This window comes from Thunnus albacares, chromosome 18 (genome assembly GCF_914725855.1).
Source record: "Thunnus albacares chromosome 18, fThuAlb1.1, whole genome shotgun sequence".
Taxonomy (NCBI): Eukaryota; Metazoa; Chordata; class Actinopteri; order Scombriformes; family Scombridae; genus Thunnus; species Thunnus albacares.
This window is the reverse complement of record NC_058123.1, coordinates 14,098,122-14,120,767: the sequence shown is the minus strand read 5'-3', so window position 1 is coordinate 14,120,767 and position 22,646 is coordinate 14,098,122. Positions and strand designations below refer to the sequence as shown.

The following is a 22,646-nucleotide window of genomic DNA, read 5'->3' as shown; positions in this document are numbered from 1 at the left end:
AAGCAAGCTGTGTTCAGTTATTTGCTTGGTTTACCAGTGCCTGTACCCTGTTATGCAAATAGGATGCTATAAAGCTTCAACATACAAACAGCTGAGCAGAATTATATCTTTGCAAGTATATAAAATTAGGCATGTGTTTGCATGGTAGAGCCCCTTGTCTCTGGAACCATGTGTTCTCTGACTTTGGGTTCACATCCCAGTAGGGCTTGTGTTTATCAAATACTAATGTTACCAAAAGTAAATCTAAAAATACTCCTACTTCAGTGTACAATTTGAGAGTTAGCCACCCTTTTTCATGAAGTAGAAGTTCTCATCTGAGAGTGATTGACAACACTGAAGCATAAAATTAAATAGATAAAATATATCTTGTACTTTCTCTCAGTTGTCACAGTGTGCAGTCAACACATTCAAAAGACCGAGAGGCTGATCTAAATACAACTATTCAAATTCTATTTGATTTTAAATGAGTGACACCACAAGTCTTCAAAGCACATCTATTAAGCCACTATTAAGTCATGAAGCATATTAGTTGTTTAATTTTGGAGATGCTTCGGCTCTGTTATTTGTCCGTTGTCATGGTCTCGATGCATCTGTGCTTCATGCTCCATATAGACCACATATTTATTTTGTATAGTGGCTGTGTGTAGTATTGGAGGTATTTGAGGTGCATTAAATACAGTTGTTACATATCGTAGCCATACTTCCCCTTCCTTAATAAAGTGTTAATTAAGCATGAAGTGCTGTTTGTGTACTTTATAGCTGCCACATCCTGATAAACATATGACTTTGGTTAAGTCTGCATTTCATTCTTTTTCCTTTCTTTTATTCGCAGCAAAAGTAGGTTCAAAGAGAAAAGCTTTAACCAAAAAATGTTTCTCTCTGTCTTCTCACAGATAGCACAAAAAGTATAATGAACTGATGACCTTGTGGTGAAATGGGGTTAAATGAGATTTAAATATGGGGGCAGTGGGCAGAGTTGTGATAACTTTACAATATTTCTTTTCCTTATTTCAGTCACTTTATTAAAAGTTAAATGAAGATCTCTCATTTAGGATTAATAATCATATATTTTTGATATATAGAGGAGCAGAATTTATTGTTGAGAGAGTGATGGTCCTGTAATAATAACTTCATAGAAAAAAAAAACATATAAAAGCTGATCAAAACCAGGTCAAGAGCATGGTCATGATGTGTGGTTGGATGATGTTACTGCTTCAGTCTGAATGGGTATTAAACACACACACACATACACACACACACAAAGTAAAGCCACACAATGTCAGGAAGCTGGGGTCTAACAACGTAGCATCAATCTAAGGCTGCACTAAACGGAATGGGAGATTGTCTGGGTCCCCATAACATTGTTCAGACGCCAGCTGTTTTCCAATAAAAAAAGAAACAGGGGGAATTAAAAGGAAGGAAGCAGCCAAAGGGAGGTCTGATAAAGAAAAGCAGCAGGGTTTGAACTGGTGAGAAGTTTAAATACACAAAGACCAAGATTCATTTCTTCACCTCTTACGTTTTTAGGTGGTTGGAGGATTTGGCGTCTGGGTTGACTGGGTCAAGAATGTTTCTGAGCTGTGTTAAGGATATTGTTCTTACATTGTGTTTGTTAGTGCAGAGCACAACTGAAGAATCTGTTGAGACAGAGACAGGCAGTTTTGCCCTGTCCTGTCAGGGAATAGCAGCACATTGGTGTTCACATCATTCTAGTTTGACTTTGGCTCAGACTCGTTGACTCCCGGGTCATGTGCATGCATGTCCATAAATGTTTGCATGAACGTTTTGAACTTACTTTAGTATCGACAGAAACGTGTTTGCCCATATGATTGCTTTCACACGTGCATGTATGTATAGGTACATAAAACGGTCGGGCTGCAAAGACACGTGTATGTATGTTTGCATGCAAACTGTTATCTGCATATCTGTTCAGCCCTCCTGCAACCATTTACAGCCTGTCAACATCTGCATCCCATGCCTCGGGGGCCTATATCACCGTGTGGTCTTTGGCAGATTCTGTGTTTTCTTACTGTCTTCAGTGAAGCATATGAGCTGCCAATACACATAAGCATGCGCACACACACACAAACACACACACACCAGGGTTATTTTTAGAAAAGACTCAGACTTTTATACGCTCCACTGGCTATTGCCAGGCAGTCTGGGTGTGTGTGTGTGTGTGGTGTGTCTAACTCTCTTTTGTGTGGGGGCCCGGGTGGGGTCTGGCTGCCAGAAAGAACTTAGAGAAAAAGCGAAAGAGAGAAGTTTGAGAGTGAAACTTCAAGGCTGTAATATTCTAAGATTTATTTCTATTAATTTTTTTTAACTTGAAAATACTCAAGTATATGTACAGTATTGGCAATGCTGTACAATTGTTGACACCATGTTTATGACATATAGAGCTGGATTAATTAAATGGTGTATTTCAAATAACCTTTTATCATGTAGTCATGTGAAAATATGTCCTCGAAAATAAATAATATGACTCAAAACTAGGATTACGTTGACAAGCAAAAAAATGCATTTATTACACTTATTGCCTGCAGGTGGAGCAAGTGTAAAAATTGCAGAAGCTATTCATTTCTTTGCCCGTAGATGGTGCACATAAACATACAGCGAGTACGTCTGCAGTTCTCAAATGCTGCTATCAAATGTTTTTACTATCAAATGCTGTTATTTCTATTTAGGGTGGCACTGGTTGAACCGGAACTGCAGGTCCAGGTATCACTGCAGTTTTACAATTCGATAATACCATCCGATTCTTTGCTAATATCATTCAGGATGCGTCTAGGTCGGGTTTCTTCACATCAGTAACAATCAGTTTGCTATTTGCAATCATAGACAAACGCCCAAATGCTTGCATGCGCCACCACCATTACTGCGGTGACGTAGTCGAACCTGACAGTAGCAATATGGCTGTTTGGGTTAATCGTGGTCGACAAGTGACACTTCTGACAGATGAAGTTGGTCTGCATGAATGTGAAAGTTATTTATGTTAGCTTGTGTTGATTAATTTGCACAGCACACGTGCTTTTGTGTGGAGAATTCCATTGCATACCATGCTTAAATACCATATACTTTACATCAGGATTCTAAAATTATGTCTTACACTATTAGAGACCTTCTAATGGTAGTTGTAGCCATACGAAAGCAGACACATTCCCCCATGTAGATCTCACCCAGCTGGAACATAACAGTCCAGTGTGAATGAACATCCAGTCCTTCCATGCAGGCAGCTAGTTGAACAAAGGCCTGACCTGACAAGCATACAATCCCCATCCGATCTACAGTGGCTACACAGCGTAATTTGTTCTCCTTATACCCCTGAATAATCCTTTCCCGGAGGCTATGTTGGGACAAATGTCTCTGGAGAGGGCAAAGTCTGCGTCGTTTTCCAATTGTTTTCTGTGGTTCCAGGGGAAAGACTGGCTGACGGCTCCACAGGGACCGGGACTCTCCAGTCATGCTGTTCCCTTCTGAGATTAGATTTTGATGTCTCTCATGACCTTCAATGACTTAATCCCTTATCACACAACCTACTCTTAACTGTGCTTATTGTATTGTTTGGCAGGGTGATTTAGTTACTTCTAGTGCTGGAGGATATATATGAAATACTTGAGTGAGTTTGTACTATGTATTTTTGTTATTGCTCTAGAAATATATGACTGGTACTAGTTTATTCAATGGAGTGAGATAAACATCAACTCAGTACCTCTACCTGCTTGGTCGTCATATCCACATTCTCAAACATTTCTAAATGTAAAGATCTTACAAAAGCAACAATAGTCATCACTGGATATCATCACATTATCACTATCTTCAGTTGAAAATATCATATCATTTTGTCATCATTTTACCGAAGAAATACAGCATTGGCTTACAAACATATACAGTGTTTTCTAATTCATGCAAGTAGTCGAGGAAAATAAATCTCCCTCCACACACACACTGTACAGTTGACAGGTCTTTGTGCCCATCAAACAGCAGCTCTAAATATAGTTTGGAGCTGCTGTTAGCTCCTTCTTACTTTTAGACAGCTCCTCCATAATACACACTCATTCACCTTTCACAGTCAACTGTGACTCCAGTCAGAAAATATCAAGTGCATCAGTGTACACTTCCTATTACAACAATCTGAATCTCAGTTGGAGGGAGTTGTTGTGATAAAGGAAGGATTTGGCAGAGAAATGCTCCACTGTACTCAGAATTTTTTTTTTTTTTATCTAGTTATTACTAAGTAATTATCTTATTGTCCCACACATGCGCTAAGGTCAAAGAACACTAGCTCAGTGGATTCATCCATATCAGCATACAATAAGAGGTCACTTACGATCCTGACGTAAGCAGGGAAACTTGGCGGAAATTTTTGATGGCACTGGTGAGTCATATGATATCAATCAATATTTTCAGCCAACATAACTGAGTCAGTATGAGTCACTATGTATGAAATGATGTGAAACATGGTTACTGATCTGATGACATTAAGTGATAAGAAGTAATTAGCTGAGATGTTAACAAATATCTTACAGTCAGGATTTAATAAGGCACCAGGTGAATCAGACCATCTGGACAATTATCAATCAATCAGTTTCAATTCTTATTTATATAGCGCCATATCACAACAAAAGTCATCTCAAGGCACTTTTCACATAGAGCAGGTCAAGACCGTACTCTTTAATTTACAGAGACCCAACAATTCCCCCATGAGCATTGTTGGAAATGAATATTTTATTTCATACAAAGTCTAGATTACAGTTTAATAAATGAAGGTTGAAACAATTCACAAATAAGTTGTATTGAAACTGACTGTAATCAAGCTTCTGTTTCACCTCAATGAGGAAACTACAGACTTAAAAAAAAAAAAAGGTTTTGGGTCCGAAACAGCCAAACAAAATGTCCTCAATTTGCCAAAAATGTCCTCACAGTGACGGCTGAAACTCAAATTGGGTCCCACAAAGATAGAAGTGCAAGAGCACACACCATGTGTTACCAGCTGTGGTCAGTATCTCAGATTCAAATGTGTGTTCCTGTAATACAATGGCTCATTATTTAGAGCCTCACACACACACACACACACACACACACACACACACACACACAATGGGGCAGTTTCAGGCCATCAGATTAGTGGAGACTGACCCCTTCCCCACCCTAGAGCAACTTCCCTTTCCCTCTGAACCAATCAAAATGGTCGACTGGCAGAAAGTGTAATGTGAAACCAGGGGTCTTGGCTCAACACTTCCAACCTAGGGCACAGTTGGAGGCCAACAGAAACAACAGCCGCAGTCTCTCACACTCTCTCACTCTCACAGATTTTTCTTACTTTGTTATACCCAGATACTTACTGTTTACAGACAGCATCTGCTGCATGCATACAGGCATTTATTCTGCAAGAAAGATACAAACACACACCTTTGAGAGCACGAGGGATTCACGCCGTGGACTGCTGCTATGGATTAATCATTTTGGTGACTGGCTGCGTGTGTTACAGACTGGACTGACCTCAGTCTAGCCTAATTGAGCACACTGAGGACTTACTAGCTTTCTGGCCAACAAGGTTGTCATTCCCTACTGGAGCTAGCTATCTGCATGAGGTTACAGGGCCCTCTTTCTGTGTGGAGGGTGGATGATGCAGTGTGTGCTCTCCTTCCTCTCCCCTCAGCTGAGCTCCGGATCCCCCTGTAGCTGTGAGGTTGGCCCCGAAGGGACAAAGAAGAAGAAATCCAAGAACCTGTAAGTACTCAAATGCATCTTTTTCTGTGGTTATTTTCAGTTGCACCATCTGCTCATTTTGGAATATTGTAAATGAGGATAAGCAGGAGAAAGAGGAGGAATTGGAATGACAGTCAGTGAGACTTGCCACTTCTTTTGTTCAATGTTCAGTCATCAGCCTTTTATTTGACATGCTAATTTGACAAACATGTGTATCTCCTGTAAAAAGGGTAAAAATTTCACACCCCCGCTTTAACATCCATTATTTCAAAAGGATGTCATCAGTTGTGTGCAAACGAAGGGTGAATGATAATGACCTGTTTTATAGTAGCCCTTGGGGGTTAACTTAGACATGAGGATTTATTTTGACGATGTGTGGGCATGGGTGTGATTGGATTAGCAGACTGGAGGATGTAAGGGCATGGCTAGGATACAGTAGGATGGCTAAATTTGTTAGCATGCCCTTCCCTCTCTATTTTGGGTAACTTAATTTGGAAAGAATGAAAATAGGTTTCTGATTTTCTTTTTCCCCTCAGTTTGTGACACTGCCCTCAGCAAACATTAACGCACCAACAAACATGCAAGTATTTTGGCAATTCTGACAGTCTGCAAAAATGGATGTTTTAGGCTTAATTTGCCGGTGAGAGTTTAACGCCGATCATCATCTACTTAATTAAGTGATGAATGATGTGTGTGCTGTGCTGAGGAGTGTGGTGCCATATGTGTGTCTCACATTACCGTAAGTGTGAGAAGTAAGGTGTGTGCGTTGAGAGTAAAGATCGTTTGTGTGTGTTGACGCCTCAGTGATTCATCAGCTGTTGAATGAGCCTTATTCACCCTCCTGTTCATCAAGATGAAAGCACATTTTCACACCGCGAGGACAATAAAACCCCTCACAGTGGATGTCCTTGGGCTTGATAGCTGCCCATTCTTTTGCACAAGCTGTGGTTTTATGTCGTTTACTTAACCAGCAGATTATGTGATTAAGATTCCACAGTTTTTTTTTTTTTTTCCAAAGTCCAGAGTGTGTTGCCTTTTTGTCAGCTGTTGCTAACAGCTCCAACTCAACTTCATTTGCTTTAAGAAATCAGATACTTAAGTGATTTTCAGTGAGAACAAATGTTTTTCTTTCCTTTTTAATAAAGTTTTAAATCTAGTATTGTTTTTGTCAGTTTCGAGAACTGATAAGTTATTTCCAAACCAGTGATTTATTTGTGATTTAAATACCTTTCAGTTTTGGATAGGAATTGCAATAAATTGTGTTTAAAGACTTTTTAATATACTGACATTAAACATGATTTATTCATTTGATTCATTGCTTCTCTTTGCACTTTCAAGAGGACAGAAATGACTCTTAAGACCTGATTCACAGAATAAAAAGTGATGCCGTAAATTAACATGACATTGTGAAAAGTGTTTGAAGTTACTCGACAATATCATGACCACATGTAGACAGCTTGACAACATTTGTTGATTTAGGCCATGTTTAGCAAATACTGATTTGCTTACAAGCAGTAGGTAAACAAACAGGCATCATGATGTTAGCTCATCTAATACTACACATCACTCTGGCCCCGATAGAGGATTCCTTCATTTCCTAAACAAGCAAAACGAAAAAGCAGTTTTGTGAATGCTGCAAATAATTTGAAGCATCCAGATGTGGACTACAGTTTAAATCATTTTATTGCTTTTACTGCTCAAATATTTTAGTCTTTCATTTAAATGTGAGATAGAAAACAAAGGCTCTATCTGGGTTTTAGATACCTTTAGGTCCTTCTCTTTATATCCCAGTGTAAACACTTTGACCCTTGCCAGGGTTTATTATTTAGATATGTGTTAATACCTGTTAAGTCTAGAGATTTGATGGATTAGTGAGTCTGGTAGACTAGTCTTTGGACCAGGTGCAACAGCAGTTACCTGAAATTAGTTCAAGTGTTTTTTGCCATTTGTGACACTGATGAAGGCTGCATGGATGATCTTTTGTAGACGCAATAACTTCCTGTCAATGAGTACAACCCTCTTCTGTCATCATTATAATGATGAATCACAAAGCTTCCTCAGCATGGTGGAAACTCTACATGTTTACACACTGTCTTCTGTCTCCTGTATATACAGTCCTTGTTTCCATGAAATTCTCAACGTCATGGGCTGTTGTAACGAAGCTTCTCTTCGTTGTCCAGTATGTTTGACCCATTTTCAGCCATATTTCATCCTGCCACACTGTAAACCTATACCAGTAGGCAATATTCTTCTCAGTATCACAGTTAATCACACAAATAAACACACCCTCAACACAATATCTCTCTGTGTTGCTCAGTGGAATACAAATGCAATATGTTGCTACTATAGATTTAGATCAGACGTTCCTATATAACCAAGCCTGAAGGAAATTAAATGATTTCCTCCAGATGTTAGAGACTGATATATAACATATACAGAAAGAAATACGGAAAGTAGATCAGTGCCCAGATGTATCTGACATGACCAAATTAAAGACGATACTCCTATAACCTATGGCTGTGTGAATTTTGGAGGAGGGTATCCAGTTGTAGCACACTTTACAATTAACTGATACTGCTTTCCATCGTGTTTTATACACAATCAATTTCTGTTCACTGGTGCCTACGTGAGAGGGGAATTACATGCTATTTTACTCTGATATTGATATTGATAATACCCTAGCAACATCTGTCTCCATGAGCACGTATCACCAAAGTCTCTTCTTTCAATGGATTTGATCCACCTCTCTTTTGACTTCTTTCTTCTTTTCACAGTCATCCATCATTGCTCTCTCCATTATTCTCCTTTGAGACTAGCTGAAATATGAACCCCTTCTGTGTAAATCACATTGATCTTTTCCTTGTTGCGCCTCTCCTTTCCACCCCCACCCACCCTTTTCTACACTGTATGCGGTGTGTTTTTAACCTTTTTGTCGGCTAGATTTGATATGAGTGAACGCAGTTATCTATGTTGATGTAGGCTTCAGTTTAACTTGAAAAGGTGGAACTTAGAGGTAAATTCTTTACTTTTTAGGTTTTGGAGTGCAGAATACCTTTAAGGAAATACAGTCATTTAATAGAGAGAGGTTAGAGATATTTCCTCAGTTCCTCATCTTGGTGGTATCAGTATAGATACTTCCTCCTGTCTTAATCATTTAAAGGACCAGTGTGTAAGATTTAGTGGCATCTAGCAGAACAAACTTGGCAGAAATGTTTTAATTAGTGTATAATCACTTGAAAATAAGAATCATTGTGTTTTTTATAACCTTCGAATGAGCCCTTTACGTCTACATAGGGAGTGGATCACCTTCCACAGAGGCCGCCATGTTGCAGCGCCATGCTTGTACAGTAGCCCAGAACGGAAAAGCCAAACACTTGCTCTAGAGAGGGCCTTTCACGTTTTTCGTGGGTTTCACGGCCACTGTAGGTTCTCCTACACGCTTGGAAGGGGAGGGGGAGGGGAGGGGTGTTCAGTAGGTTGCAGTCTGCAACCTCACCACTGGATGCCACTAAATCCTACACACTGGTCCTTTAATCATCATCAGTGGTAGGAAGATTGAATGAAATAGATCTCAATACACAATGTGTAGAGAATAGATAATCCAGTACATATCAAGGGACATATAAAGCACATTTCCAGGTCTATGTTTTTATTATGGGGCTCTACTGGAACATTTTTGCATGATTTACAGTTTTAAAAAAAAACGTATACTGGCCCTTTCTTATACTGGTTCTTTATGCAGCCCCGCAGTTCAGCCTCTGTCTGAAACAGACAGATTGTTTTAGCTTCTGTCTCTTTAAGGCCCCCCTCCCGATGAGCTCACTCTGTTCTGATTGCTTAGCTTCCGGAGGCTACGTAAACAAATGACTAGTAGTAGTAGAAGGATTTCACTTGTTTTTCTTGTTCTTTATTCAAAATGTCAACTCCTCAAATACATCCATACATGTTCGAACTGAAATCCATTCTGAAATATGCAAGTGCACAACATGAACAACCAGCTGTTTGTGGGCATGTGCTAACAATCTGATGTCAGTTCAGTAAGGAAGTAGGGGCTTTCCACTTGAAGCTGTTTATAGACACAATATAGACACCTGACATTATAACAGAATAAAAATAACAGAAAATGACAAAGAGTATGATATATCCCCTTTAAATTTAACAGGATATAGGTGTGGCTATTGTATGAAACCCTGGACCAATAAAGGAGAGATAGATTTCATTTTTTAGTAAGAAGTGAATATTGTACTTACATGTAAAAGCACATTACATCTGTCTTCTTTGAACCTTCCTCTCTCCACTTCGACAAAGCACTTGACCGCAGCACAGTGAATTCATTGTTTCCTCTTCACTCATGCATCATTTACAACATCAAAGGCACCAGTACGGTCCTTAACTTTCTTAGCATTTCTCTCTCTCATCCTCTACCTCTCTTCCCCTTTACCTTTTTACATTTTCTTTCCTCCTACACTTCTCCTTCTCTTTTCCTTCTCTCCCTTCTGCACATTTCCCCCCTGTGTCTCATTTTCAGGTTGCAGCACAGCTGTTTTCCTGGGATTGTCCACATTATCTCTGCCTCTCCCTCTCCACAATCACCTTTGTTTTTACTCAGTCCAGGTGTTCTGCTTCCCCAAGCAATTATGTACTTATACACTCCTTTTTTCTCCCATCTGGTGGTTTCCAATAAGTAGCAATGAAGCCATAAATCTACACACCAATTAGTGCACCAGAATAATATGTGCAAAAATGTGGTCTTGATTAATCTATAGCTGTTTTCTCATATGAACTCTGGAAAATGTCCAGAAAATCAGGTCTGGACATTGTCCGGAGTTGCCCTTTCAGACATGTGGCACACATCAGGAGATTGTCTGTGTCAGGCATGTTTTCACCCACTGGAAATACTCTGTTTGGTTTAGGCAAGGGGCTGCGCCTGGGTAGAGTGTGCAGGAGGCAGGAAATTACATAAAAAGTACGTGTGGTCATGTAGCCGGTTCATAATTTTGGTCATAAAGAACCGAGTCTCTAGCCATTCCTTGAATTTGTCTGATGGTTTCGGCATCGGCCCTTACCGACAGAAGTTCTTGAATCTCGTCGTCTCTCCAGTTCGATGTTTTCGTTGGTGTCTTTATGTAAATGACTCTTCTTCTTCACCCTCGGATGTTTGTATTCTTCCGGTTTTGCGCCAGTCACATGATAGAAACGTCAATAACACGCCCACTCACTCGCCGTGAATCCTCCGGAAAACTATCTGCTGTATTCACACATGTGCTCAATCAGACATTACATGGACTTTGTACTAGGGAGCTGGCAGAGTGCAGTAAAGTCCTTTTGGCGTTCTCACATACAGCTCCTCCGGGTAATGTCCGGATAACTTAAGGGTTGCAGTGTATGTGTGAAAGAGGCTTTATACACCACAAATATGGAAAAATGATGCATACCAATACCAAACTTGGATACCAATACCTCAGTGATTAACACTGGTATCCACTATGATTCATAAAGGCAGGAAATACATACAGATGGAGAGGGCAGAGAAGAACGGAGCAAAAAACAGAGTGCCTGTGAAGTGGTAATTAGAAACACACAACAAATCTGTGTTTGAATTATGTGCGGTTCTATTTTACATACTGTAAATATAGTATACTGGTGACATATTCTTGTCATAATTGAAATATGAGCAAGAGAGAGACTGTGATTCTGCACTATCACTAGTAGCAGCTCCTAGGCAAGTGATTGATGTCACCTGGTTGCTTTGCTGCTAAGGTGCACAGTAATGCTCTTTTTGTGTGTGTGCTGTAAAAGTTGGTCAAGGTGACTTTTAGTTGTGTAGTTAAACATGATGTGTACTGACCCCGTTGCAGAAGCAGAGTTGTGATTATGTACTTGTTATGTCTGGTCTTGGTCATCCAGGTCATACAGACATCTAGAAGAACTAAATCAAAGTTAACTAGAACTCCTGAAACTGGAATTTCCCATCTCCTAATAAAGAATATGTAATAAAGATGATTGGACACTGAAGAGTAGACATCCCATGGATGTTTATATGACTGGGACTCCCTACCAGTCGGGAAACTTATGAGGCCTCTTGGATGAGTGATAAATCTTTTCAAGAGTAAACAGCAAGTCCAGTCGTCTTTGATTTAGTGCTTGTAGTGAAGGTAATGATACCATGTTTAAAACATGACTCAACCCCCTCAGGCAGTGTATCTAGAAAAGATTTTTTTAGGTTCATCAATAGTCTATCATCCACTTTTGATTACCTGATTGAGGATACACAAAATATACAAAAATATACAGCTATGAGTCTTTAAATAAATCAGTGAAATAAAGATTAATGCTAACAAGGATCCAGTGTGAAGAGAAAGTAAAACAGGTAATAGGATAGTTTGATGTTTGTTAAGTGACGTGTGTGAGGTCTGTCGTATCACCGGTAGCAGATTTCACACAGCTGAGACAGATGACCAGTGCATACCATACCATACCAGTCATAACAGTAGTTAAGTCACTTCTTTTGCGAAAAAGGCAAATGTCATCTCAACTTACTAACCGATAAAACTAAAAATCTATCCATGCCCCAGTGGAAGGAATCTGTCCTCTCTAAACACTGCGTGGTGATTGGGTGAGCCTAGGGTCCGCCTTCACCAGACCCCCAGGACTATATAAAGCTCCACCAGAGCCTCTCAGGGGTTAGAGGAATGTGATTGTCAAACAAAAACCCCTCGGGCCCTGAGCACTCTTGATACACGCTTACATGCAGTCAAATTTCCACACACGCCAAGTGAACCCGCGTACAGACTGGCACGCATGTTTCACACTATGGTCGATTTCTCAGAGAAGTACCTGGAAAGGTAAGAGCAAGGAAGTGAGTGGAGTGCGTGTGTGTGTGTGTGTGTGTGTGTGTGTGTGTGTGTGTGTGTGAGAGAGAGTGTGAGTGGGTTCATCTGCACTTTGGTTTTTGCTATCAAGAATTAGAAACATCAGAAGGAAGGGTGAGGAAGACGTGGGTAGGGGCTGCTTGGCATCCCGCAGGAATTGTCACTCTCAAGCTGGTAGGGAGCTATCTGACCTCTACGTGGATCTCATTTGACAGTCGCAGTGAGGGAGAAGAATCCCCCGTGAGGCTGAAGCACTCAAACTATTTTGGAGAAAGCAGCTTTAACTTCTAACTTGAGGCTGCCCCTTTTTCTTATTATACGCAGCCTGGATTTCAGGAATAGGATTGCTCATGTGGTCTTTGTGGCTGCGAATGTGAGTTTGCTCAGAAATAGAGCTCTTTTTTTGGTCTTGATTGAGGAAGACTGCAAATGTGATGGTGTTATATTTATGGACAGAATTTAGGACAATTCCCTTTTTCACTGTTCTTCTAGGAATATTGCAGAGTGACTTTCTTTTCCCTCATGAGGTGCTTTATAGATTTGCAGCAGAGGCATGCCTTTCTCCTTCTTACTGTGTTATGTTTTTGAATACATCCCATCTCTGGACTGTTTTGGCTACAAAGAAAGTACAGAACAAACTCTCACAGTTTGTTCCTACATCTTACTTGGACAGAGCCCAAATGGTTTAAATGTTATTGTGGAAGTTAAGTGTAACAGGCACACTGACACTACCCATGACCTGTTATACTCGCACAGACACAGATGCACAAACAGACACAGTGTTATTTGTGCGCCGTGTCGTGGCATACAGCCTTCTGTAAATAGAGAGTGGCAGAGGGAATAAAAACATGCTTGAACATTGCTCACCTTGGGGCTGCTGCTCTCGCCGACTGTATTTCAATTCCTCATCTGTTCTCATAAGCTTCACCCCCTTATCTCACAGGTCAGGTTTTTACAAAAAGGTGAACCCACTCCGTTATGGGAAACAAAGCCTCTTATGTAGCAAAACAGGGACGTAGGATGAAGTGGGGCAGTGTATTTGGCTTGAGTTTATATGGTACATGGCAATCTGCAGTATGTCTGTCTGTCTGCAGCTCTCCCCCATGTGCTCCCAGAGCCTTTCCCTGGGAGTGCGGCCTACTTTTTAGAACACCAGGAATAGCCAGCGGGGTGCTATTAGTGTGTCTAATGTGAGCCAAGCAAAGAGGGAATAAAGACTACGGAAACCTGCAGATAATTGCAAAGCCAAAGACCTCACACTCCTTCACTCGAGCACATAAAGACGTTTCTCTTGTACAGACACAGGCAGACACTCAGGTGTGTGTACACACCCTGCCCTGTGCTGCAAATACGGACATGCAGTAAATATTTTGCTCAAGGGGCAGTGGTGCAGAAATGTTAGATCAAAGATGATCCTAATTTGATAATCTTTGACAGAGCATGTGTCAGTCTTTTAGCAGATTGAGTTAAGTATAGGGGTCATTTTATGTGATAAAGATGGAGCGTGACACATACCTAAAGGTATAAGTGCCAAGCTGAGGAGCTATTAGCAGACTCAGCTGGAGAGACACAGTGAAGAGGAAAAAGTAGAAACTTTAAACAGAGAGGTACTCAAAGTGAGAGACTGCGGAAATTCCATTAGCACATGAAGAGCAGAGGTGCAAAGAGCACTGGGTAAATGCAATTTTAAGTACAGCACCATTATCAAGTGGTGTCACTGTAAAAATAGACTCAAGTACAAGAATATTATCTCTGATAACGAGCAAAACTGATACAGAAACGCATGTATCTGTGGTTTCTGTTGCTTTTTATGCCATTAATAGCAGGCCATGTTGTTCTTCCTGTTTTAAGTGGGAGTTAAGTCTGATAGTGCTTTTCCTTTAGGTGATTAGATTTCATCAGGTAGTTGAATTTGCATATCTCTGGTGCGCTAATCTGTACGTCTGGAGGACACAGATATGACTGTAGCCCTCTGTGTGACGTTGTTCAAAGAATGAAGACTGTGTCTTTGCTCACATTGAGGAAGAAGGATTATGAGGCCTACCTTCAAGCCGGAGTTGCTGTTGACTCCCATTGAGCTAATAACCACAGAGGCAGTTTCATTTATGGCTGCAGCAGTTGAGTTGCTATACAGGGAGAAACGCTGTCTCTCTCTAGAAACTTCACTCCCAACTGCTTTACATGACTCTACTCAACACAATATATGCAGACTTACAGAAAAAAAAGTGTTAGAGCCAGAGTGTAGTGGTTTAAACGAGGAAGCTATAAAATATGGATCACTTGTTTTCAACAATAGTGTCAGCGCTGTGTTTTAGTTTCTTTGAAAAGAAGTGGAAAGATAAACCATGGGATGATGTAAGCTCAAGTTGTTTCCACTGTTGAGACAAACTATTAGGAAAAATGCCTTGCAACCAATCTGAACTGCGGTTGCAAAATATAACCGTTTGCATTTGCAATAACCATTGACACCCACATGGTGGCAGGGTAGAAACATACATTTCCCTCAAAGCCATGACATCATTGTCACATCATCCCGATGCAGGCTCAGCTTGTATAAAACCAGACATAAATAATAAAGCGTCTTTTGTCAGGCCAACACAATATTTTCCAGTCCTTATAAAATACAAGCTCTTCATCTTCCTCACATGCACTGGCAAGACAGAGGCTTTCTTTTTAGCCAACACATGCACAGCTAAGCCCTAATTGCCTTGAGTCCAACCCTAAAAATAGAGCAATCCAATAAATCCTGCTCTGATGTTATGAGTTTATTTAACAGCAAGAGAGTTTTTATTTGGGTAATAATGTCCTTCAGGCTGGCAAGCGAGAGCTGTTCACAGGGATACTGAGTTAGAGCACCCTGTTGTTTCCATGACAGAGAGGCCTGAATTCTGTTCAGCAGTTCAGCATCTGGTTTAAGCCTGTTTCATACAGGGCACTTTTGTTATTTCAATCAGCGCATGAGTCATCTCTCTTCCACTGGCGCTGTGTGGATGTTTAGGTATTCCTCTGGATTTAGCGAAGAAACATGGATGGAATTCATTGTGGAATTTTCTGGTTTCTAGGAGAGTTCTTTGATCGCTCTGTTGGCTTCTTCTCCTCGCATTGATTTTCCATTCCTTCCGTTACCTTGCCTGAGAGAAAAATAAAGCTTTCACATAGCTGTTTTTTTCTAGATGCAACACCAATGCTTGCTTTTACTTTTTCATTTATTAGTAGCATATTCATTTTCTGAATCATTCACGTGGCACTTCCGTACTCCTGAATCTTTCCAAAAAAGACCTTTTGTGGTCCTCTGAGTCGACTAAAGTCATCTTCACCAGCTCTGCAGCCCCAAAACCCCCCCCCAAACACACCCGAATCAATACTCCTACAAAGTCACACTCATTCTGATTTAAAAGAACTATTCAGTCACAGCTTGCAACAGCTCATGCAGTCATGTTGTGTGTACGGGCATGTTTCTACCTTTCCTGTCCTGCAGCAGTTGGAAAAACTCACAGCAGACAGCTGACTGTGTTCTCTGTTCAGCTCTGTAACCACTGCACACACACACACACACACACATGCACACACTGGTAGAGACTGGGAGTTTCCCATCACCTGCAACTGGCATGAAAGCAACAGTGAAGTGGGCATGAGTTGGCACAGGTGCAGATGGGGATCTTTGAAATGTTTGTGTGGGCGCTCTTTCATCTCTATCCGTGTATATTCATGTACAGTATTTGTACTAATCTGCAGTTGTGTGCGCTTCCACCCCCCATGGGTGTGCGTGTTTGAATGATACGTGTCTATACCTGGAAGACTTGTTTCTTAATTTGGGGGCTACATGCTCTCCTGGGGAGGGGGGGCTGAGGGTTGGCAGTGGGACAGCTTGCAGTGATTAGGCCAGTGAGCCCGCACACCGCCGCGCTGCATTATTAGTAGTGGGCCAGCCAATCCACAGTGGAAATCAAAAGCAGGGACTCAGGAAATGGGTGTTGAGTGAGGTCACATCCCAATGAGGCAGCACGTGCTCCAGGTCGGGAAAAGCCAGGACACGCACCATGGGATTATGGGAATGTGCAGAATACTTTTAGAGCCCATGGGGACTCAGGGTTGGTGTATTACCTTGTCTGGCATTAGGGATAGGGTGGCGCATGTGCAGAAGGGGGAGATGGTTGGAGAAAGGTGACACAGGTGAGGTGGGCGGTCAGGAGGATTTGGGATGCTCCTGGCGGAGGGACGCAGCAGAGGAGCGCGGGGGTCACTGTGCCCTGTTCCCCTCGGCCCTGGGTCAGCTCCCTCTCAGCAACCCCTCCAGGCACATGGAGAATGGCGTGATGAAACAGAGGAGTGAGGATTGAGTCTCTCTCCTCCTTCTCTGCCACAATTGCTCAGTCCCTGCCGAGGAACCTGCCAGGGACACATCTTACTGAAAGACTGTTAGAGATAATAGATTGACAGGGAGGCAGTGACACGAAGAGAGGAAAAGGAGCTGGACATCCGCCTTTTTGGAAAATTCTATCCCACCATTCCAACATACCTGGCTGAAGACTAAAATGTAAACAACGCGTCATTTATTTTCTTCATCTTTTTTGGCGTTTGTGGGTTTTAACTCATATGGATTGGACTTATAGTGCTGAAGAGCTTAATTGGTGTTTTCCCCATGCCTTGGATTGTTTTAATTGTGGACTTTGGACTTTTGGAGACTGAACATCTTCCTATGTCTCTTTTCTTTTCACTCTTCACTCCTCTCCCCTTCTCTTGCCAACTCTCTCCTTCCTTCTCCCTCTAATCTTTCTTTCACCCAGGGCCAAAGACATGAAGAATCGACTGGCTTTCCTGCGGAGGAGGAATGAATCCCCAGGAAGCAACCCAGCCAGCAAGTTAGACAAATCTATGAAGTCAGTCAAGTAAGTGGCCACTTCCTGACAGCATGTACATGTGGGTGTGTGTCAGACTGTTTTCCGGGTCTTGCCACAACTGGTGATGACCTGGTCTGGGAAGACAGACATGTGGGCAGTAGCAACGATGGGAGTGTAGCATTATAAAAAATGAATGAGAGAATGTGTGGAAGGATGGGGAATTTTTTGGATGCTGTTTTATTTAGTTATTTATAGATTACAGTTGAATGAATCAAATAGATTCATGTTAACTATCGGATGAAATACAAACCTTTTGTAACTAAAGTGTGTAAGAGGAGCGGCTTTTCTTTATATACTTTGTATAATTTTATAAATTAACATATTTTAAAAAAACACAGTAAATGTCCTTCATGGAATTACTTGAAAATATCAGTTTTATAAATGTTATGGTAATAATTTCCTCACAATATATGAAGGCAAGGGTTATGCAGAGATCTTAAAGGCAAGCGTTATATATATACTTGTACACAGCTTATACATCTGAACACTTATGTGTTAAATATTATGTTCAAAAAGACAAAAGAGCAAGAAAAAGTGTAACAATTATTTTATGTTGTTAGAATGTACACTGAAATTTAAATTAATTATCAAAATGTACAGAAAATACGTCCAGTTTTACAAAGAATTACAAAGCAAATTGTGTCAAATAAGATGTGGAAAACACTGAAGAAAAGAAAGACAAATGCTTTATAGCACAATACAGAAAGGATGAGAGGCAGCAGGGGGCAGACAGACTCTGGTGGGGGGAGGAGGTCTCTAAACCTGACAACACATCCCCATTGGCTGGCTGAAGCCCCTCCCCTCCCGCCTTCCAAGTTGCTTTCAGTGGGAATATAAAAGCCTCCCCCCCCTCCTGACTCAAGCAGAAAGACTCATGGCTCTCGGTGTCGCAGCCACTCACAACGCAGAACTGAATGAGAGGGAAAAACCAGTAGACACAGACTAGAGTGGAAGGAAGCAGCAGAGGAATTACTTACGTGCACGTTTCCACACGTTCGTCCAGCATAGACAAAGTTCTGCGGATGGGTCACACAATGAGAAACCTGGCTGAGATGGGCTTGTTAAAGAACCGCTCTGCTTTTATCTGCAGGCCCACCCCGGAGGAGGCATTAAAATGGGGGGATTCGCTTGACAAGCTGCTGGCACACAAATGTAAGTGTAACTTTAATACCTTTTTTTAATGTTTTTTTCTGTTTTTATCTCTTCTTACTTCTTTACATACATATGAGTCTTTTGTTTGAAACATTTTTTTCCATATGATTTGGTGCAATGTGATTATAGAGAGACTGACTGTAACACTGGGTGAATATAGATATACAGTGCATGCTTGTGGTGATGGAGGGGGTGCAAGGACAGGAAATCTGCATGTGCTGCTATACGGATTACTCACACACACACATACACACACACACACACACTCACACAAAGACACGCACACACACACACACACACACTGCCGCAGTCAACAGCCAGCTTGCACCAAGTTTCCCTAATCCCAACTGGCAGGCTTTACACAGAGAGATGGGGAGAGACTCTTAAAACAGGCAACTTGCAGGTTGCGAGTCTGTTGCTATTTTCGTTTTTCCACAATTCATCATCCACAGTTCCACAGCCCCAATCCTTTTTAAAAGCAGAAAGCTGACATAAAGCCAGAGCTACATCTGTTCCTCATTCGGCTCTGTTGGCCTGTATCCTCTCTCTTCCAATTTCCTCTCTTCCACCTCTTACCTCACTCCTGCTTACCAGAATGAGGTAAGAGATGAACGCTTGCAGTGGCTCTCCTTATCAGCGTGGGTGATTCATGGGAACGGAAAGGTGCAGACGGGAGCAGTGGGCGGACACGACTTCCTGCTATTCTTTCTTCTGGATGCCTTCTTCCTCAAATCATTAACTCAACCGAAACTTTAAGAGGCAAAAGTGCCAGAATTAGATTGTTTCTACTCCCCTTACACCAAAACAGTCACCTCATTGTTTATTCACAGCGTACGTTTGAGAGGATGCATAGATGTCATGCTGAATAGTAAGAAAGGATTGTGTGATGTCACTTAAAAGACACTGAGGACTTTGAATATGCGTGCGGTGTTAAGAGGGGGTTTTAATGTCTCACTTTATTCCAACCACATGACTCAAAAAGGCCCCGTCACAGAGCTATTTTAGGCGCTGAAACTCCAAGGAGCGCTTTGGCTGTGAGGTTGCCATGACACTCTAGTCAACTCTTCTCTTGTTTATCCTCCTCTCACCTCCTCCTCCTCCTCTCTGCTCTTCCCTCAGATGGTCTGGCAGCGTTCAGAGCTTTCCTGCGCACAGAGTTCAGCGAGGAGAATCTGGAATTCTGGCTAGCATGTGAGGAATACAAGAAGATTAAGTCGCAGTCCAAGATGGCTTCAAAAGCCAAGAAAATCTTTGCGGAATACATCGCTATCCAGTCTTGTAAAGAGGTGAGTAAGACTTAATACAGCTCATATGGATACTGGGAAGAAATGGTATCAAAACAACCTGCTGCAAACAAGAAAACATCCATTTTCCATCCCTCTGTTTCCTTAAAGTGTAATCTTGCACTTCCCTCACCTTTTGTTATTCCTTCTCCTCTCTAGGTAAACCTGGATTCATACACCAGAGATCACACTAAGGACAACCTGCAGAATGTGACACGCTCCTGCTTCGACCTAGCGCAGAGGCGGATATACGGGCTGATGGAGAAGGACTCATACCCCCGCTTCCTTCGCTCAGAACTCTACTTGGACTTAGTCAACCAAAAAAAGCAGAGCTCCACTTCGACTTCATCTTCGTCATAAACAAGAGACCAGAAAAAGGAGGAATCACAGAGAAAGAGATGATGACGATAGAAAAAAAAAGGGGCAGACTTGAAAAAAAAAGTAGAGTGGGTGGGTTTGGATGTGAGGTTCTATGTTTGCCTTTTTAATTTTTTTTTGTGTGTCTGTCATATTGTCCACTATGTTTTTTTCTTTTTTGTTGTTGTTGTTATTATGGTGTGAGAGGACGCGGCAAAGCTATAGGCACTGCAAAGGAATGTAGTTTACACCGTTACAAGGTGGATGGATGAATGGATGAACTGATGAATGGATGGATGGATGTTACTAAAAATACAGAAGCCCCATGAGCGAGGGCTGGAGCAGGAGCTGGACGCTTGTCTGATCACTGTTGCTTTTTTTTTTTTTTTTTTTTTTAAGTGTCAGTCTTTTGTCAGAAAAAAAAAAGACAAACAGTTTGTGTTTTTAAGTTTTTGTCCAGTTGTACTGGAGAAAAGGAGGGGTTGCTCAGAAAACCCTGCAGACACGAAGACAGTCCGGTACTGTTTTGTCACTTGTTTCTTTGATTTTTCTTATAAAACTCCCCACTTTTAATCCCCCTCCTTTCCTCCAACCACGTCCTCTGTGAAGCCACTTCAGTCTGGCTATGCAAGACTACTTCAAAGCTGTTGGTACGACACAAAGTCCTTTTTCTTCGTGTTTTTTCTTTTCATCAGGCTCCAAACTCTGTGGGAGGGAGGAAAAAAAAAACAAAAAACCAAGATGATGTCTGAATGAAAACTAGCGTCGTGGCTCTGTTTCACATGCATTACTTCTGCAGAATGAGAACACGCACCTCTGTTAAACCCTGCATCCACTCGAAGCTTCTATAAACGGCTTTCACCTTATTCAGTTCATCCCAAGACTGTGGAGAGATACTGTGAGCATTCAACGGGGACAAAGACGGAGACAGAGATTGGCGAAGAACACAAATGTATAAATAACGGATGGACTGGAGCTGTGATGAATCACAGATATATGTGTCACTCTCACATTAAAAGACATTCAAAAGTCACATTCAAAGCCAGAGATGGAAAAAAAAAAACAAAAAAAAAAACAAACGAGGACTTGCTTCCTGTCTCCAGAGACTGTTTACAACAAGGAACGGAAACTCAAGAAGAAAAAGTAAAAATGTTCGTGCAGCCAAACGACATTTCCTTTTAACATTGTAGCTCATTCTGGACTAATCGAGGAAGCGTTCTCAGGACATTGCTATGACAGGTTCCAAGCTTGGTTTATCTCCTCAACTGTTTCCATTTTTCTACACTTTCACTGTTTTTATATGCTTTAGGGTTCCAACCTGCACTCCCTTAGTTCTCCTGAGCAATACGCGAGAGGTTGCTCGTCTCATAGTCAGAGGGAAAAAAATGGCTTCATGTTGTATAAAGGTTTGCCTATTTATTTAGATTAACTCGCTGGATGCTTCTACACACACCCTCACCTCCTCCAAAGCACTCAGCTAAAAGCTCTCACTTTCCCTCTTAACCACCAAACAGGTCCAATGCTGTCCTGAATTTAAGTGCAATATTTTTTTATTTTTTATGTTATTTTATTATTATTTTTGGTTTGTTCATTTATTTGAATAATTTAGAATTTTTATGGGGAAGACGAATGGCTTGAGCTCTGTATTAACTTTATTTGTTAAGAGAGAAAACAAAAAAACTTAGAGCTATAAGGTTGACTTACAACGTAAACTTTCAAGAACCATAAGTAGTTTAATGAATTTTAAGCAAGTGATTCTAACTGTGTGTTAACCCCCGGCAGCAGGCAGCTGGGGGAGTTATGGTTGTAAATATAATTCTTTAAGAAAACTATGTGATAACACATTAAAAACAAACAAAAATAAAAAACCAATAGGTCTGTGCTGGTGATGAATGTGGGAGCCAGCTGTATCTATGTAAATATGAGAGACTCAAACTATAAGATGACATGTATTGTTAAAAAAAAAAAAAACAAATAGGTGAGCAAGAGCAGGTACAATCTGCTCTTTTCCCTGGTCATACACTGCTTGTAAGGAGTTTTATGAAATGCATTTTATCATTTTCACTGTTTACAATTCAAAATGCATCTCCTATGATAGCAAGTGAAAACAGTAGAGTACATTTGGTGTCATTGCTAATGATAAATAAACCAACCAACTGATGAAGCAAGATGTGTTGTCTCTGTATTTTTCTTATGATGTGTCTTTGATAACATTCATGACATTTTCAAACACAAACACGCCAAGACTAACGTGCATTCAAGCAGAACATAAGCTCCCAGGCACTTATTTAAACTACCGCTGAAGTCATTTGAAGGAATGGGTTGACATTTTGGGAAAATATGCTTATTTTCTTGCCAAGATTTAGATG

The 22,646-nt window shown here is 41.1% G+C and overlaps 1 protein-coding gene across 8 annotated transcripts in view; it reads left to right on the top strand.

Annotated features, from left to right (window-relative positions):
* The window catches only part of rgs3a (regulator of G protein signaling 3a), a 159,450-nt gene extending 137,005 nt beyond the window's left edge, over nucleotides 1-22,445 (top strand). For 7 of the 8 annotated variants that reach the window (XM_044333614.1, XM_044333616.1, XM_044333615.1 and 4 more), the window contains 5 exons: nucleotides 5,663-5,733; nucleotides 17,372-17,473; nucleotides 18,576-18,637; nucleotides 19,757-19,923; nucleotides 20,080-22,445. In XM_044333614.1, coding sequence (XP_044189549.1) covers nucleotides 5,663-5,733; nucleotides 17,372-17,473; nucleotides 18,576-18,637; nucleotides 19,757-19,923; nucleotides 20,080-20,280 — 603 coding nt within the window. In that variant the 3' untranslated portion in view covers nucleotides 20,281-22,445. Of the gene's footprint in view, nucleotides 1-5,662; nucleotides 5,734-12,410; nucleotides 12,558-17,371; nucleotides 17,474-18,575; nucleotides 18,638-19,756; nucleotides 19,924-20,079 lie in introns of those variants that run through there. The other variant, XM_044333621.1, reaches the window with a different exon arrangement.
* The last annotated feature ends 201 nt before the right edge of the window (nucleotides 22,446-22,646 follow it).